The 17,159-nt window shown below is 42.5% G+C and overlaps 1 protein-coding gene across 2 annotated transcripts in view; it reads left to right on the top strand.

Annotated features, from left to right (window-relative positions):
• The window catches only part of nol10 (nucleolar protein 10), a 30,819-nt gene extending 18,831 nt beyond the window's left edge, over positions 1–11,988 (top strand). For both annotated transcript variants that reach the window (XM_086146683.1, XM_086146692.1), the window contains 7 exons: positions 3,258–3,337; positions 3,487–3,585; positions 6,397–6,483; positions 8,365–8,541; positions 8,939–9,249; positions 9,724–9,823; positions 11,584–11,988. In XM_086146683.1, coding sequence (XP_086002809.1) covers positions 3,258–3,337; positions 3,487–3,585; positions 6,397–6,483; positions 8,365–8,541; positions 8,939–9,249; positions 9,724–9,823; positions 11,584–11,718 — 989 coding nt within the window. In that variant the 3' untranslated portion in view covers positions 11,719–11,988. The remainder of the gene's footprint in view (positions 1–3,257; positions 3,338–3,486; positions 3,586–6,396; positions 6,484–8,364; positions 8,542–8,938; positions 9,250–9,723; positions 9,824–11,583) is intronic.
• Positions 11,989–17,159: the final 5,171 nt, after the last annotated feature.

Raw genomic sequence — 17,159 nt, 5'->3', positions numbered from 1 at the left:
ATCTACCGCTGCCTCTCCTAGACACTTCCACACCTCCGCAGGTATATCATCAGGACCAACTGCTTTTCTTCTCTTCATCCTCTTCAATGCCTTCCTCACTTCACTTTTACTAATTTGTGCTACTTTGTGGTCTACAATAGTCACCTCTTCTACCCTTGCCTCTCTTTCATTTTCCCCATTCATCAGCTCTTCAAGGTACTCTTTCCATCTTCCCATCACTCTTCTAGCATTTGTCAATACATTTCCCTCTCTATCCTTAATCACCCGGACCTTTTGCACATCCTTTCCATCTTTATCTCTCTGTTTCGCCAACCTGTATAGATCATTCTCACCCTCCTTACTATCCAATCGAGCATACAAGTCATCATACGCCCTTTGTTTTGCCGTTGCTACCTCTATCTTTACCTTACGTTGTATCTCCCTGTACTCCTGTGTGTTCTCTTCCGTCCTCTCAGTATCCCACTTCTTCTTTGCTAAATGCTTTCTCTGTATATACTACTGCACTTCCTCATTCCACCACCAAGTCTCCTTATCCACTTTCCTACCAGATGACACACCAATTACTCTCCTACCTTTCTCCATGATAACACTGGCTGCTGTTGACCAATCATCTGGAAGCTCATCCTGACCAGCTAGACCCTGTCTCAACTCCTCCCTGAAAACCATACAACACTCCTCCCTTTTCAGCTTCCACCACTTTTTCCTCTGCTTTGCCTTTGTCCTCTTCATCTTCCTTGTCACCAGAGTAATCCTACAAACTACCATCCTATGCTGTCAGGCTACACTCTCACCTACAACTACTTTGCAGTCACTGATCTCTTTCAGCTTACCTCGTCTATACAAGATGTAGTCTACCTGTGTACTCCTGCCTCCGGTCTTATAAGTTACCCTATGTTCCTGTTTTTTCTGGAAAAAGGTGTTCACTACAGCCATTTCCATCCTTTTTGCAAAATCTACCACCATCTGTCCCTCTGCATTCCTATCCTGTATACCTGTATACCTGTCACCAACATGTTCATTGAAGTCTGCACCAATTACAGCTCTCTCATTTCTGGGAATATTCTGCATCTAACTCATTCCAGAACGGACCTAACTATTTAGCACGGAGGTAGTGCAAACACATTCAGCATCCATATCAAACTCGCGTTGGCCGCACTAACATTAAATTTTCATATCAAGGCGGGGGTCTTAAACTATCGTCCCGCGGGCCGCAGTTGGCCAGGGGCTGCAAGTTTGTGACACCTGCCCTAGATCCTTTGACTGAGATTGTGTCATTTCCAATCCAACCTTAGTACACTTGAACCCGCCTGTGAGGCTAGAGGCTGACTACGCCACATGCGTGCGTGAAGACGTAGCTATCAGTCACGCAGTAGAACATGGGAATAGACCAACAGCGACAGAATTCAACATTAATGAATCAATGGTGTGGAAGTGGAGGAAGCAACAAGATGACCTGCGCCAAGTGAAGAAGACTAAACACAGTTTCTGAGGAAACAAAGCGAGATGGCTACAGTTAAGAGGACAAACTTGAATAGTGGGTTGTTGAACAGAGAGCAGCAAGTAAAAGTGTCACCACAGTCACTATTTGAATGAAGGCAACAGCGCTAGCTAGTGACATGAACATCTTGGTGCCTTCCTTTTATGAAGTGCTTTGAACTGTGACAAATGGAGTTGGAAATACATTGTTTTAAACGAAGGTGGCGCAAATACCGGTAAGATCAACCAGTACGTACGGTACCATTTCATGAATTAATTAACTTGTTTTGGGAGTGAACAGAGTTGTCAGAACGTTGGTTGGTATTCTATTAATAAAGTTTGACTGACTTATCCGACTGTTTTGTTGACACTCCCTTTAGTGCAGCTCCATTTAGTGGATGCATAACAAAATCCCAGCCACTACTGTAGCGTTTATTCTACGCGCCTCATAAGGCGGTGCACCTTCTATATTAATTTTTTTTTTTAAATTGGCCATTCATTGAAGGTGCGCCTTATAATCCGTTGCACCTTATAGTGCGGAAAATGCGGTACATCACAAGGGAGATCACATATTAAATATTATGGAGATATAGTCAGAGAGGCCACACTGAACTGGCTTGGACATACAAAGTGGGGAAAGTGAATATATTGGTAGAAGGACTTGGGCTGGAACTGCGAGGCAGGAGGACTCAAGGAATACCGTTAGGGGAGATTTATTGATGTAGTGAAAGAGGATATTAAGTTAGTTGTTGTAAGAGAAGAGGATACAGAGAATAGGGTTAGATTGAGGTGGATGACTAGATGTGACAACCCCTGAATGGAGCAGTGAAAGGGAAAGAAGATGGAGTATTTCTAATGATAAATCCAATCAGTTCAAGGTATAAATCCATCGATCCTGTAAGTGACGCTTATCTGGCGTGGGGTTGCTGGCTCAGCCGCCAAAGCTGTGAGATCCAGACTTCCACTTTCTGACCATGTAGTCCATGTTCTCTGTGGGAATCCCAGGGTGTTCTCAGGCCAACTGAGAGACATAGTTCGTCCAATGTGTCCTCGACCCTCCCAGTGGGCCACCTTCCCCCAGGTGGGACATGCCCAGAGCACCTCACAAGGGACACCTCCAGGAGGCATCCTGACTAGATGCTGAGCCACCTCATCTGGCTCCTCTCAAAGCGGAGGAGCAGTGGCTCTACTCTGATGATGGCTAAGCTACTAGCACATGGTGCAGTTGATGTTATGTTAACAATATAGGCGCTGCCATAGAAAATTCATTTCGGCCACCACCTCATCATGTTGGAGGGGGTGGCACGTCCCAGTGATCCTGGGAGCTAAGTTGTCGTGGCTTTATTTCCCAGGCACAATCACCCAAGGCAAACAGGTTTGGTCCTAGGCGAGGGTCCAGACCGACTCAAGGGACTCAATGAAGAAAAACCGCAGTGAAATTAATTCGTTTTCCCTTGCTCAGACAGAGATCACCGGGGGGCTCTCTGGAGCCAGGGTTGGGGCTCGATGGCAAGCCTGGTGGCCGGGCCTGCACCCATTCTGCCTGGCCAGGCTCAGCCTAAGGAGACAGCATTTGTCCCACTTTCTGTAGGCTCACCTTCCAAAGTCATGGACAAATGGGTTGGGTGCAGTGTGAGTTGGGTGAGGACTGAAGTAGAGAACCCTGATGGTCTGATTTTTAACGGTGGAAACTGCTAATAGGGATTTGGAATGTCACTTATTTCTATAAATATCCAATGTAATTGTAATCCTTAATGAATCTTTTTCCCTTTCATGGTCAGGCTTGTCTCACTTGGTGGGATCAACCCTTTTGAGAGCATATATGCATGGGTTTTTCATGGATATCAGGCTTTATCATAAGGTACTGCACCTCACTGATTCATCAGTATCATAACATCACATTTCATCATAATTTCAGGTCTTTTAAAGCTCAGAGGGTCCATTCAGACTGGCACAGTTTCATAGAGGAATGTTTATATTTGACAACTTTGCTGTTTAATCTATTCTCAGGTCAAAAGCATGGCAAATCCTTTTGCGTATGAAGACTATCGCAAGGATAAGATTCAAAAGAAAATAGAGGATTCCAGGACCCAGAGAGTTCGTATTAAGGTAACTGATTTTAGAGAGTAAAAAGAACCTCTTAATACTGTTAGCAGTCATCATTTATTGAATAAGCTTAAACAGCCATGGTTTGCTGGATAGAACCCTTACTTCTGATTTGCAGGTGCTGAAATTCATGCTTGCTTTTTTGCTGGAGGCCATATGGCAATGACGCTAATTGGTTTTTATCAGTTACTTAAGTGATATGGCCTGAAGTGCCATTTGAGAGCGTTGTGGATGTAAACAAACCAGAGAACAGAAGCAATTGATCATGGTTCATGAAATTTTGGCACATGACTTGAAAGTTAACTCAGTTGCCAATATGGAGAAGAGTGAGAAAATACTATATGGAGTAAAACTTCTCTCATTTACAGCATGTATGTTCTTACCAGACCAAGGAAAGCAATCCTACTTTTGATGTTACTGTACATTATTTCAAACCAACTGTGTCACAGGACAAAAATGAAACTGGCCATGCACATTAGAGATGTGTAGGGTTTTAATGTATTTTCTGCACTATAAGAAGCACCTAAAAGCCTTTAATTTTCTCAAAAACCAACAGTGTGCCTTATAATCAGATGCGCCTTATATATGGATCAATATTGGTTAATTATGGCTACTGTCGTCAGGGGATGTCGCCGAAGTAGCAGCGGTAAAACCTGTAAAGGGGAATTCCAGTTCCACACCACTTGTGTATGTATTAAGACACCAAAATGGCACCTTTCAAGAGACACTCTTACGACTCAGTTTAAACTCAAGGGGGGGTCAGTCACTCAGTAGAACACGGGAATAGTGCAGCAGCGACAGAATTCAACATTAGTGAATCAATGGAATGGAAGTGGAGGAAGCAACGAGATGACCTGCACTAAGTAAAGAAGACTACACAGAGTTTTGGAGGAAACAAAGCCAGATGGCCAGGAGGACAAACTCGAACAGTGGGTTGTTGAAAAGAGAGCAGCAAGTAGAAGCATCACTAAAGTCACTATTCAAATGAAGGAAACAGCGCTAGCTAGCAACATGAACATAAATTAATTTAGAGGCAGTCCTTCTTAGTGCTTTTGTTTTATGAAAAGCTTTGAACTGTGACAAATAGAGTTGGAAAAATATTGTTTTCAATGAAAGTGGCGCAAATACTGGTAAGAGCAACCGGTACGTACGGTACCTTATTGTGAATGCACTAACGTGTTTTGGGAGTGAACAGAGTTGTCAGAACGTTGGTTTGCATTCTATTAATGAAGTTTGACTGACTGACTTATCTGACTGTTTTGTTGATATTCCCTTTAGCGCAACTTCATCTAGTGGATGCATAATGCAACCCCAGCTCCTACAGTAGTTTCTATTCTATGCGCCTTATAATGTGGTGCCCCCTTTATATGAAAACAGATTTAAAACTATAAGGCCATTCATTGAAGGTGCGCCTTATAATCCAATGCGCCTTATAGTGTGGAAAATATGGTACTGTTTTGTGGCAGTTGCTTTTGGAAAAGCCTGAAAGACATCTATCCTATGAGTGTCTTCCTTAGTTCTAACAGACTATTGGGCATTGCTGGTATATAAGAATAAGAACAACTTTATTCATCCCAAAGGAAATTGTTGTGCCAGAGTTTCAAGTAAAACATAACAATAATAAATGATAGTAGGAAATTGTCTAAACAGTAAAAAAAAAGGGGGGGGGATAAGAAATACTAATAAAACTATAAAGTGTCAAAGTCAAGGCTATAAAGTGTTTTAAGGTCTTAAGTGCAAAGATTTGAAGATTCCCTGCAGCTGAAGGAAGAGGATATAACTGCTAGGGTTGTGGTTAGGCACTGCTCCAAGTTGAGTTGGTTTCATTATGTCATTCAGTGTGTTGTTATGCACCAATTGTGTTGAATGAGATCATTCCTACTCAAGTTCTGACCCAGTTGAGTTCAACGAATTCTTAGTTTTCCTTTCCAAAATAACACTCACATAACATCAGAGTTCTTTTCAGAGTTCTGTGTCTTTTTAGCTCACCACAGCAGCTAAGGCCATCTGAAGCTACTTTATCATCTCTACCTGCTGTACAGTGGGAAACCGAGAAAATCTAATGCTTTTCTTTTGTATAACTGCTTTTCTCATGTCATGAGCAACCCATTTCACAAAAAACAATGCCACATGCAAAGTCAGTGGTCACTGGTGACTTGTATGCACAAATGACCTACAATGCACTGTGGCATTAAGTCAGTGGAGACCTATTGGACAACTTGGTCTGCAGAAAACAGATTAGGTCTCCACACTCTGCATACTGCACCTATAGATCCCATCAATATAGATTGTAAGTAGAATCTTTGACAATGCGTAGCCCTGGCAAAGCCCAAAAGTCATAGGAAACAAGTTGAGATTGTGGGGAAAAATAAACACTGTTCTCCTGGAGGTTATAGTGTGACTGGATGGCTCATAACAGTTACCCTGAGACAGGATCCTTTTTCTAGCATCTTCCACAATATGGGAACCAACACTGCCGCTGCCCTAGGTGCCACCCCTGACCACTGTTGGATATTGAAGATAGGAGTTAGGCCCAGAAGAGTCCACAATGTCAAATGCCTTCAGCATTAATGGATGAGTCTCCTCCACACTTGTAGTAACTACACTTGTTTAGTCTCTTGAAGATAGATTTTTTTTCCTCTCATCAGAGGGTCTTCTTAAGTTCAAGCCCCTTGGATGAGAGACAACTCCTCCACTATAGTTAGGTGGCAATTTAAGGAGGTGGTTTTAAATGTATTTTTCAGTGGAGTGTGATTAATTGCCTTATTGATTTAGTAACAACTATGAGATTTGTACATATTTTGATTGAAACAGAAGCTGCCCAAGGTAAACACGGATTTTGCCCTGAAGCTGATGGCGGATGATGATGAAGAGCTGGTTTCGAGGAAAAAGAAAGGCAAGGTAGGAAGTCATTCATAGTAAAATTAAAGTCAGAAGAACCGCAGAATCCAAATGCTGATTTATTGTTATTGCATGTGCCACATAAAATTGAATTAGTGTCTCTCCTTTAAAAGAGATGCAAAAATTCACACTTTTACACTCCCTCCCACCCTCTCCAAACCAACCCACAAGCACCCACGTACCCAGTTAAATACAGAGTGACTTATTCAGCATTCAGTTTATATTGACAACGACTTATGTCGCAGGGGTACAGGCAGAGGAGAAATGGTTCAGGAATGGATGTTGGATAAAATCTGTTCCAGAGTCAGGCATTGTGTGTCGTAATTGACCTGTACAATTTTCCACGTACCAGATTGAACATGTGTTAAAAAGGATGTGTGATGTGCTTGAAAATGTTATGGGTTCCACTGTGACATCTGGGATGGCAAATGTCCACCAGTGGGTGCAGGGGGTGACTGATGACACTACCGTGTTTTCACGACTATAAGGCGCACATAAATGTGGGGCACGCCCTATAGTGTACTGCGTAGTAGAGACCACCATGTGAATGTTAAAGGGGGAAGTGTGGGCGTTGATTGTATATAAAAGAACGGGCATGTGCGTTATGCAGAACATCGTTGTTTTAATATCCCTGAAAACATCGCCGACAAACACCGCAGCCCAGACACATCACCAACATTGACGAGGTGCCGCTCACTTTTGACATCCCGGTGAGTCACAGTTTTGAGAAAGGGACCAGCTCGGTAGCAATATGCACAACAGGGTACAAAAAGTCTTCTTGGAGACTATAGTTTCACAGAGTGGAAGGCAGTGCCAGGCAAGTTACGCCACAATTTGCGAATGGATGTCCGATGCTTGGGCTAACGTGTCTGCTGGCACTGTTTGAGCTTTCACATAAGCCGGCATCATTTCCAAGGAGCCGCATGGCACGGAAAGTGACCCTGACAGTGAAGAAAGTGAACCTGGCATGGAGGGAGATTTAGCGCAGCTGTTTAAGTCAGAAACAAAGGATGAGGACTTCAATGGGTTTGATTGATGACGATTACCGTTAAAAAATGTGAATACCAAACTCAGTTTAGCTCCTGCTTTATTTTTAGAGACGGAAACTTGTATGCTTGTGTGTTTGTTGTTGTAAGGCGGACGTAGTAGAGGACACCATGAAAACGTTAAAGGGGGAAGTGTGGGCGTGGATCGTATATAAAACCCGCACCCTATAATCAGGTGCGCTGTATGTGTGTGTTAAATACAGTAATGCCACACATAACTGAGACTGCACCTTTTAGTGCGGTGCGCCTTATGGTCGTGAAAATACGGAAGGCAGTTTTTATCACCTTCTGGGGAGCCAAGTCCCACTCCTTCAGAAGACACTGAACTTCCTTAGTATTCATGGTTTCCGATTTGAAGAGATGTGGAAGACACTTGTGTACCCTTCTAGGTACTGGTTTTAAAGTAAACCCAGGTCTGTGCTTTCTGATTTAGTTCTACAGTTGTGAGGTTGCACCATCTGGCTAAGTTTTAATCGTTTCTGTTGCGGCTTGCTGCTAATGAGATGAGATGAGATGAGAATGAGAACAATGGGGTAATAATGGGGTCTGACTGTCTAAGGGCAGTCAGGGGTAAGGCTCTGTTGCCATTAAGAATATTAAAATAAAAACAGGTCACTGTGTTATCCACAAGTTGGGAATTTAACATGCAGTGAGTATTTGGACAAGCAATTTAAGAGGACCCTGGTGCTCTGCTGCTCTCTCATTGGATTTGTTTGTGTGTTTTATTTCAGTCTAGGAGAGTGCACAGATGCGACATCCCTTCGTGCAGCTTCATTTTGTCAAAGGTTCGAACTGTATTTGTGAATTGACAGATCTCATCTTTTCAAAACTGCAGACCATCTCTTCCATTCTGGGTGATCACCGTTTTAAGGAGATGTTTGAAAACCCAGATTTTGAGGTGGATGAGCAGAGTGAGGAGTTCCGCCTGCTCAATCCCATCATTTCCAAGGTTGGAGAGAAGAGGAAGAAGAAGCTGCTTCTGCTAGCTGAGAGAGCTGCTCCCTCTTATCAGGTAATACTGCCGCCGGAATTACCATTGTCAATAGGTTTGGTTTCTGCTTTTGACTTAAGTTGCTAGTCCTTTTCTGGAAATACAATTGTGTACAATTAATGTGGAATGCAGGGGGAGAAAAACTAGATTAGCATATCAATAACAAGCATAAATAAACAATTTATAATCCAGAGTCAGTTTATGGGACTCCCATATTTATTTATTATTACTTTTTTAATGTATGTATGTGTTTATTTATTTATTTTATATCCCTTGCTCAATGGCCTCTATAACCTAAGTTGTCTATGGTCATATTCAAAATCTATCTACATTGTTTTGGATGACATTTATGTTTTTGATTATAGCGAAGACAATATCACTTATTGCTCACTTGTTCACACATCTGTCTGTCCACAAGGTGGAAAAGGAGGAGGAAGAGGAGGGGACAGATACCTCTGAACAGGAAAGCTCTGATGATGACAGGAGCTTGGTGAATGAGATGAGGAATAAAGGCAGGATGATGCTACAAGAAAATCAAGACCATTGGCAGCAAAAGAAAGAGGATGAAAAGCACAACACCATTGGACCGGAAACTAACCAAAGTAGAAGAGCAAGAAAGCCTGTTGTGGCTAATACCAACAAGACAAGTCAGCCTCAGTTTTATCAGATTCAAAGTGGGGAGGAGTTTCACAGTTTTAACGACATGGCCCACAAGCACACACTGCAAAAGTAGGTCTGAGAATTTGAAACTCATCAGTTAACAGATTCTAAAATTCGGTTCAAATGTTAACATATAAAATAACATCTTGAACACTTTTTTATGAAAAATTCTCAAGGTATTGATTTTTGTATTTTATGCCATGGTACTTATGCCAAGATAACATTATAAAAACATAACGGCTTAATGGTTTCCAATTCTAAGCGAATCTAACTTATAGTAGGATCAGTTGTCTTGCAACCGAAAAATCCTGGTTCAGTGCTCGAGAGCCTAACCTGCCGAAGTGTTGCTGAGCAAAGACACTGAACCCCTAACTGCTGTTACATAGGCAGTACATGGTTAATTCATGATCTGCTAAATGTATAGAAGTTTCCCCAATTATTTTTAAAGTATCTTTAAAAAAAAGTATACTCGTGGTTTATATTAGTACACTTGACAGCTCATCTTTTTTTCCTAACAGTTGTGTGTCTTTGTCCTTGTCCCAGGGTGTCTCTCGAGGACCGTCTCAAGTTGGAGAATTCTAGAACCATGAACCAGGCTCTCAAGGCTGTGGGCAGTAAACAGTTAACCTTTACTCTCAAAAAGGTAAGATGGTACAGAGAGGTCTTACTAAAGATGATTCTCTTCCAGTGACGGTCTGGTATTCCCCTTAGGGCTAAGTCAATCAAGACAAGAATGTGTAACCCTTTCTACCTCTTCTTGGGAGGGTAGAAATAATATACAGAGTTTCTGCAGGTCGTTTGAAAACCATGGAATCATTGAATAGATTTTGCAAAAATTAAGGCCTTAAATAGCATTAAAAAAACATGAAAGGCAAAGTCCGGATGCATTAAAAGTTTAAATACATTTGATTGATAAAAACATTATTCGTTATTCGCAATTTATTTTGATGAGGCTATATAAACATTAAATGTTTTCTGTTGGAATAGTGTGATGATTTAATTGGCTTTTGTTTATCGACCGTGTTCTGACGGTGCACAGAGGTACAATGCCCAATACTGAGCAGAGCAAATGAGAGGGGTGTCGTTTCTGGAAAACGGGAAGGTAATTTTTCAGCAAAAGCTGACCCAGATGACGATGAAAAGGTGATGCTTTGAGGCTAGTTAAATCCCATCAGCAGAAAAACAGGTGTGGCATATTGTAGCATGTGCAAAAAACTTTTAAACTTTGCACAATGGGCATCAACATGGTTAAATTGTATATGCAATCAGATCTTCATAGTCAGGCAGGCGCCAGTTGACTGGTGGATTTTTTCTGCTGGGCCCAGCAAAGCAACTACTCCCGTCATCAGCACAACAGCTGCTTCTCCTACCACCACTGTCGCTTCAGTGAACGCCTCGAGCAGTGTCGCGAAAGGTGGGAAGACCAGCGACCTGCAAGCAATATTGGGAGTGGTATTTGGGTACAGGGAATACAGAGCAAGGTCAAAGTGGAGGTGGAAAAGGCCAAAGAAAGTGCTTACAATGACTTAAGCTTGTATGGACAGTATAGAAGGATAGACTAATTTATTTCGTTCTACATGGAGTTGGGCTGCATCAAGGATCCATTCTGGGTCCCTTGTTATTTACAATTTTGATGGACAGGCTGAGAGAGGTGCAACATGAATCTCAATAGGCTATGATGTTGGCAAATGACATTATGGTCTGTAAAGAGAGCAGGGAAAAGCTGAAAGAAAATCTAGAGAGGTTGAGGTTTGTCCTGGAAAGACTAGAAATTAAGTTTAGCGGCAGCCATACAGATCACATGTGGGAATGAGAAGGGCCCAAGTTGAATGGTTAGAATATAGGAAACCGAGACAGAGAAGGTGGAGGATTTTAAGTACTTATGGAATGAACAGTACTGAGCAAGAGAGAGAAGAAAAAAGGGTGAATAAATGTGTGCAGACAGATTGAAACAGGTGGAGAAAAGTGTCAGGTGTGATGTGGGATAAGTACTGTACATCAGCAAGAATGGAAATAAAAAGAGGTATACAATATAGTGGTGAGATGAGCAATGTTGTATGTATCAGAAACAGTGACACTGAGGAAAAGACGGGAGGCAAAGCAGGGAGGATGTAGCAGATAGTAAAATGTAGAGGTTCTCTTTTGGAGTGAACATGGGTGGTTTGGATCAGGAATGAGTACATTCACTGTGGTGACCCCTGAATCTCAAGCACCAGTAAAGTACAGTAAATTTTGATGATTTCACAAAAGCTTGCAAAATTGCAGAGTGGGATAAGGCACATACTATATAAGTTAATTGCCCTTGTTCTCTTTCTGGTGATTTATCATAATTTTCCCTGGTAGACCAGGTAGGAACACATAATATAACATTATTAAACATGCCTTTTCCTTACTCTTCTTTAGTCAGACCAGCAGAAGCAGCAGCACCAGGCAGAGCTTGAGCATCATGAGGAGAGAAAGAAGCTGAGGCGCTCTGCTGGGCACCTGAGCAATGGCCATGGGAGGGACTGGCATGGCAGAAGAAGGGGTCGCCACTGAGGGGAACAGTCACTGTCGCTCCTCTCTTACAGACGTCGTTGTATGGGAACATGGTGATTTTAAAATTCAAGAGATATTTTGGACACATAATTCACTGACTGATGAAGGCAAAAACTGACAGAACAGACCAGCCTCACCTGCCTTGGATACTATTAAAACATCTAGCTCTGCTGTTGGCTCGATGCCTATATAATTATCAACATACATTTTCTGTTTGAATGCATGTTTTTTTAATATGTGTGAGTCTTGGAGGAATAAAATATGAAAGACTTGACATGATTTGCATTAACTTGTGTGCATGTGTGCAAGATTCTGAAAGTCAGAATGTAGTGTATGCCAGAAAGTCCTCTTGATAGAGAATATCGGACCTACTTTCTTTGCTTCAAGTAAGCATGTTCTTGCAGTAGTAATGGAACGAGAGGAGGAGCATGATGCAAATGAGGATTTTTTTCCCCTTCTCTTAAAAACAAATCCAATGCTTTGAAATAAAGGAGCTATGAGAGTGGTTTTCCCATAGCCCAATGTGCTGCAGGACCTCAACCCTGTAGTTCAGCATTGGCCTATTTAAAAGAGGGTTACAGTATTTGAGGCACACTTGATTTCGTCATGTTTTTGGAACATGACTCAGTTTGTGGTTATGAATAAGCCTCCACTGCTAAGAAATCCATTACATTAGCTTTTCAAACATAAATGTTGCTGTGCACTTTGATGAAACGTAATGTCCTTCCAAGGAATGGGCTTTTTTAACCAGAGACTTGTTCATGTTGTTAAAAAGCACCCTGGCAGAAGGCAACGGGAAACCACTGCCTTACAGTTCCCAAGAAAGATTGTCAGGAAGCCTCATCTGGTAGGGATCGTCAAGCATCAGAGCTGACACCTGACCATCAACCAGCAACTAAACAGTAAAACTGAAAAATATCACTATTGCCACATTGAACTGGACAGAGTGATGACAAAGATGCGAATGCAAGAAAAAGAAGAGCGGTTCAATGAAGAATGCATCAACCTGGAGAGACTGCATGCAAAGGAAAACTGCTTGGTAAGAACAAGTCAACGATTAGGGGGCCTCAAATCAAAAGATGTAGAAATCATAATGGAGAAGGATAAGAGCAGGGAGAGATGGTCATTCAGGATCTGTACAACAGTAACAGAGATGTTACTTTAAAATTGACAACGGTGAAGGCCTCAGTATCATTGCTTGTGAAGTCCAGTGTGAAATGAAGATGAGGTCTGGGAAAGCAACTTGGACAGATGGAGTGGCAACAGTGGTTATTCATAAGATCTTGGCTGGGAACATGTTACAAGGAGGTTGAATAAAATCTACAACACAGAATTCCTTGAAGACACGTGTAAATTAATATTAATTGCATTATGAAAGAAAGAAGAATGGTTAGCGTTTCGGCCTCACAGCACAAAGGACCCTGGTTTGAGTCCAACAAGGGGAACTTCTGTGTGGAGTTTGCATGCTCTCCCCGTGTCTGTGTGGGTTTCCTCCTGTAGTCCAAAAACGAGCAGCAGGGAAAATTGACCTGAATGAGTAAGTGTCTGTATATGTGGCCCTGTAATGGACTGACGACCATTCCAGGGTGTACCCTGCCACTCTCCCGATGACAGCTTGGTAAGGCTCCAGCATCTCCCACAACCCCGAGTGCAAGATGAGCGTTAGACGATAACTGGATGGATGGACACTAGGAACTACTGTGTATGGTCAACATCCAACAATAAGCTTCATGAGTCCTGCAAGAAAGCTCCAACTCAGAATCATCATGATGAGAAACAGGAACAAGATCTTTCCATAAGTAGCATAGGAAGAATGTTGCTTTGCTAAGGGTAAAGTTATAAGGAATGCTATCTACATAGAGATCACACACACTGAAAGATTCAAGACCTTTACATCTGTTTCATAGATTGTACCAAAGCCTTTGACACCATCAAGCATTAGTGTCTGATCATTTTACTGAAAGCTTTGAACACAGATGGAAAAGATCCTAGAATTATCAAGAACCTATGCTGGAAACAAACTGCTGCTAGTAGGTATGAGAGTAAACTGTAAATAGGTTTATGAGGATAAGGAATGCAGCCTCTGGGTGGCACTGGCCCGTGTCTCCCCAAGCCTACCTTGAGGGGGCATGGAGCAGTGTCTCCCTGAGCCAGTCCCAAGCCTGGATAAATGCAGAGGGTTGCATCAGGAAGGGCATCCAGCATAAAACTTTTGTCAAAACCAAACATGCGAGTCAACCATAATAGTCAGATCATCCCGGTTAAGGCCTGGATTAACAACGACCGCCATTGGTACAGGGTACCAGTGGAAATTGGGCTACTGTGGGTCGAAGAACAAGAGGAGGAGTGCGTGTTCAGAAGCAGAGAGAGAGGAGGAAAGGAAAGAGCCTGGGACTGAGAGTAGGGACTTTGAATATTGGGACTAGAGTTGGTCGACATGATGCAGAGAAGGAAGGTGGATATACTGTGTGTCCAGGAGACCAGGTGGAAAGATAGTAAGACTAGAAGCTTAGGACCAGGCTTTAAGTTGTACTATCATGCTACTGACAGGAAGAGAAATGGAGTAGGAGTTATCTTGAAGGAGGAATTTGTTAGGAGCGTCCTAGAGGTGAAAAGAATGTCGGATAGACTGATGAGCCTGAAACTGGAAATTGGAGGTGTGATGCTCAATGTTGTTAGTGGCCATGCCCCGCAGGTGGGATGTGAATTTGAAGAGAAGGAGAAGTTCTGGAATGACTTAGATGAAGTGTGCAGAATATCCCCAGAAATGAGAGAGCTGTAATTGGTGCAGACTTCAATGGACATGTTGGGGAAGGCAGTAGAGGGGATGCGGATGTGATGGGCAGATTTGGTATACAGGATAGGAATGCAGAGGGACAGATGGTGGTAGATTTTGCAAAAAGGATGGAAATGGCTGTAGTGAACACCTTTTTCCAGAAAAAACAGGAACATAGGGTAACTTATAAGAGCTGAGGTAGGAGAGTGCAGGTAGACTACATCTTGTATTGAGGAGGTAACCTGAAAGAGATCAGTAACTTCAAAGTAGTTGTAGGTGAGAGTGTAGCCAGACAGCATAGGATGGTGGTTTGTAGGTTGACTGGTGACAAGGAAGATGAAGAGGACAAAGGCAGAGCAGAGGACAAAGTGGTGGAAGCTGAAAAGGGAGGAGTGTTGCATGGTTTTCAGGGAGGAGTTGAGAAAGGGTCTGGGTGGTCAGGGTGAGCTTCCAGATGATTGGTCAACAGCAGCCAGTGTTATCAGGGAGAAAGTAGGAGAGTAATTGGTGTGTCATCTGGTAGGAAAGTGGATAAGGGGACTTGGTGGTGGAATGAGGAAGTGCAGTAGTATATACAGAGAAAGCATTTAGCAAAGAAGAAGTGGGATACTGAGAGGACGGAAGAGAACACACAGGAGTACAGGGAGATACAACGTAAGGTAAAGATAGAGGTAGCAACGGCAAAACAAAGGGCATATGATGACTTGTATGCTCGATTGGATAGTAAGGAGGGTGAGAATGATCTATACAGGTTGGCAAAACAGAGAGATACTGATGGAAAGGATGTGCAACAGGTCCTGGTGATTAAGGATAGAGAGGGAAATGTATTGACAAATGCTAGAAGAGTGATGGGAAGATGGAAAGAGTACTTTGAGGAGCTGATAATTGTGGAAAATGAAAGAGAGGCAAGGGTAGAAGACGTGACTATTGTAGACCACAAAGCAACCCAAATTAGTTGAAAGTGAAGTATAGACATAGAAGTATAGAAAGTATAGACAAATGAAAGTGAAGTGAGGAAGGCACTGAAGAGGATGAAGAGTGGACAAGCAATTATTCAACAGGATATTAGAGAGTGAGAAGATGCCTGAAGAATGGAGACAAAGTGTGACGATGCCTATTTTTAAGAATAAGGGGGATGTGCTGAATTGCGGCAACTATAGAGGGATAAAGTTGATGAGCCATACAATGAAGTTATGGGAAAGAGTAGTGGAAACTAGACTGAGAGCAGAAGTCAGCATTTGTGAACAGCAGTATGGCTTCATGCCTAAAAAGAGTTCTACAGATGCATTATTGCTTTGAGAATGCTAATAGAGAAATACAGAGAAGGTCAGAGGGAGCTGCATTGTGTTTTTGTAGAAAAAGCATATGATAGGGCGCCAAGAGAGGAGCTCTTATATTGTATGAGGACGTCTGGAGTGGCAGAGAAGCATGTTAAACTGGTGCATGACATTTATGCTAGCTGTGAGACACTTGTACGGTGTGCTCTAGGGGTAACAGAGAAGTTCAAGGTGATGGTGGGACTCCTTCAGGGATCAGCTCTAAGCCCCTTCTTGTTTGCAATGGTGATGGACAGGCTGACTGATGAGGTTAGACAGGAATCCCCATGGACCATGATGTTTGCGGATGACATTGTGATCTGTAGTGAGAGCAGACAACAGGTAGAGGAAAATCTAGAGAGGTGGAGGTATGCTCTAGAAAGGAGAGGAATGAAAGTTAGTCGCAGCAAGACAGAATATATGTGTGTGAATGAGAGGAACTTGGGTGGAATGGTGAGGCTATAGGGAGTAGAGATCAAGAAGCTGGAGGATTTCAGGTACTTAGGGTCAACAGTCCAGAGCAACGGAGAGTGTGGAAAAGAGGTGAAGAGACGGGTCCAAGCAGGTTGGAATGGGTGGACAAAAGTGTCAGGGGTACTATGTGATAGAAGACTATCGACCAGAATAAAAGGAAAGGTGTACAAGACAGTTTTGAGACCAGCGATGATGTATGGACTAGAAACTGTTACAATGACCAAAAGACAGCAGGCACAACTAGAGGTTGCAAAGATGAAGATGTTGAGGTTCTCTTTGGGAGTGACCAGGATGGATAGGATCAGGAATGAGTCCATCAGAGGAACAGCACGTTAGATGTTTTGGAGAGAAGGTCAGAGAAACCAGACTGAGATGGTTCGGTCATGTACAGAGGAGGGATAGAGAATATATTGGTAGACGGATGCTGGAATTGGAGCTGCCAGGCAAGAGGTCTCGAGGAAGACCAAAGAGAAGATTTATGGACGTAGTGAGAGAGGATATGAAGGTAGTTGGTGTGAGAGAGGAGGATACAGAGAATAGGGTTAGATGAAGAAAGCTGACTTGTTGTGGCGACCCCTGACGGGAAAAGCCGAAAGAAGAAGAAGAAGAAGAAGAACAGTATATATAAACATATTGACAACCCATTCACATAATGGAGCTGGCTCATGTTTGGAAATCACTTTAGATTATTGACATTTTGAACAAAAATGTATCCAAAAACACTGATTTTCTACTAGTTATATGACAGTCCCCAAGATTGCATGCACAATGAATTGGGACAGTGATGGCTGGAGGCCCTGTTGAAAGGATTTATTATTTATCTGGTGTAAACCACAAATGCTTAGCTAATGCTTCGCTTTACAGTATTTATGCAA

The sequence above is a fragment of the Fistularia commersonii genome, chromosome 1 (assembly GCF_037954325.1).
Source record: "Fistularia commersonii isolate RoL2024-O1a breed Wild chromosome 1, RoL_Fcom_v1.0, whole genome shotgun sequence".
NCBI lineage: Eukaryota > Metazoa > Chordata > Actinopteri > Syngnathiformes > Fistulariidae > Fistularia > Fistularia commersonii.
Note: the sequence above shows the minus strand (reverse complement) of the source record. Positions and strands in the feature narration are given on the sequence as shown.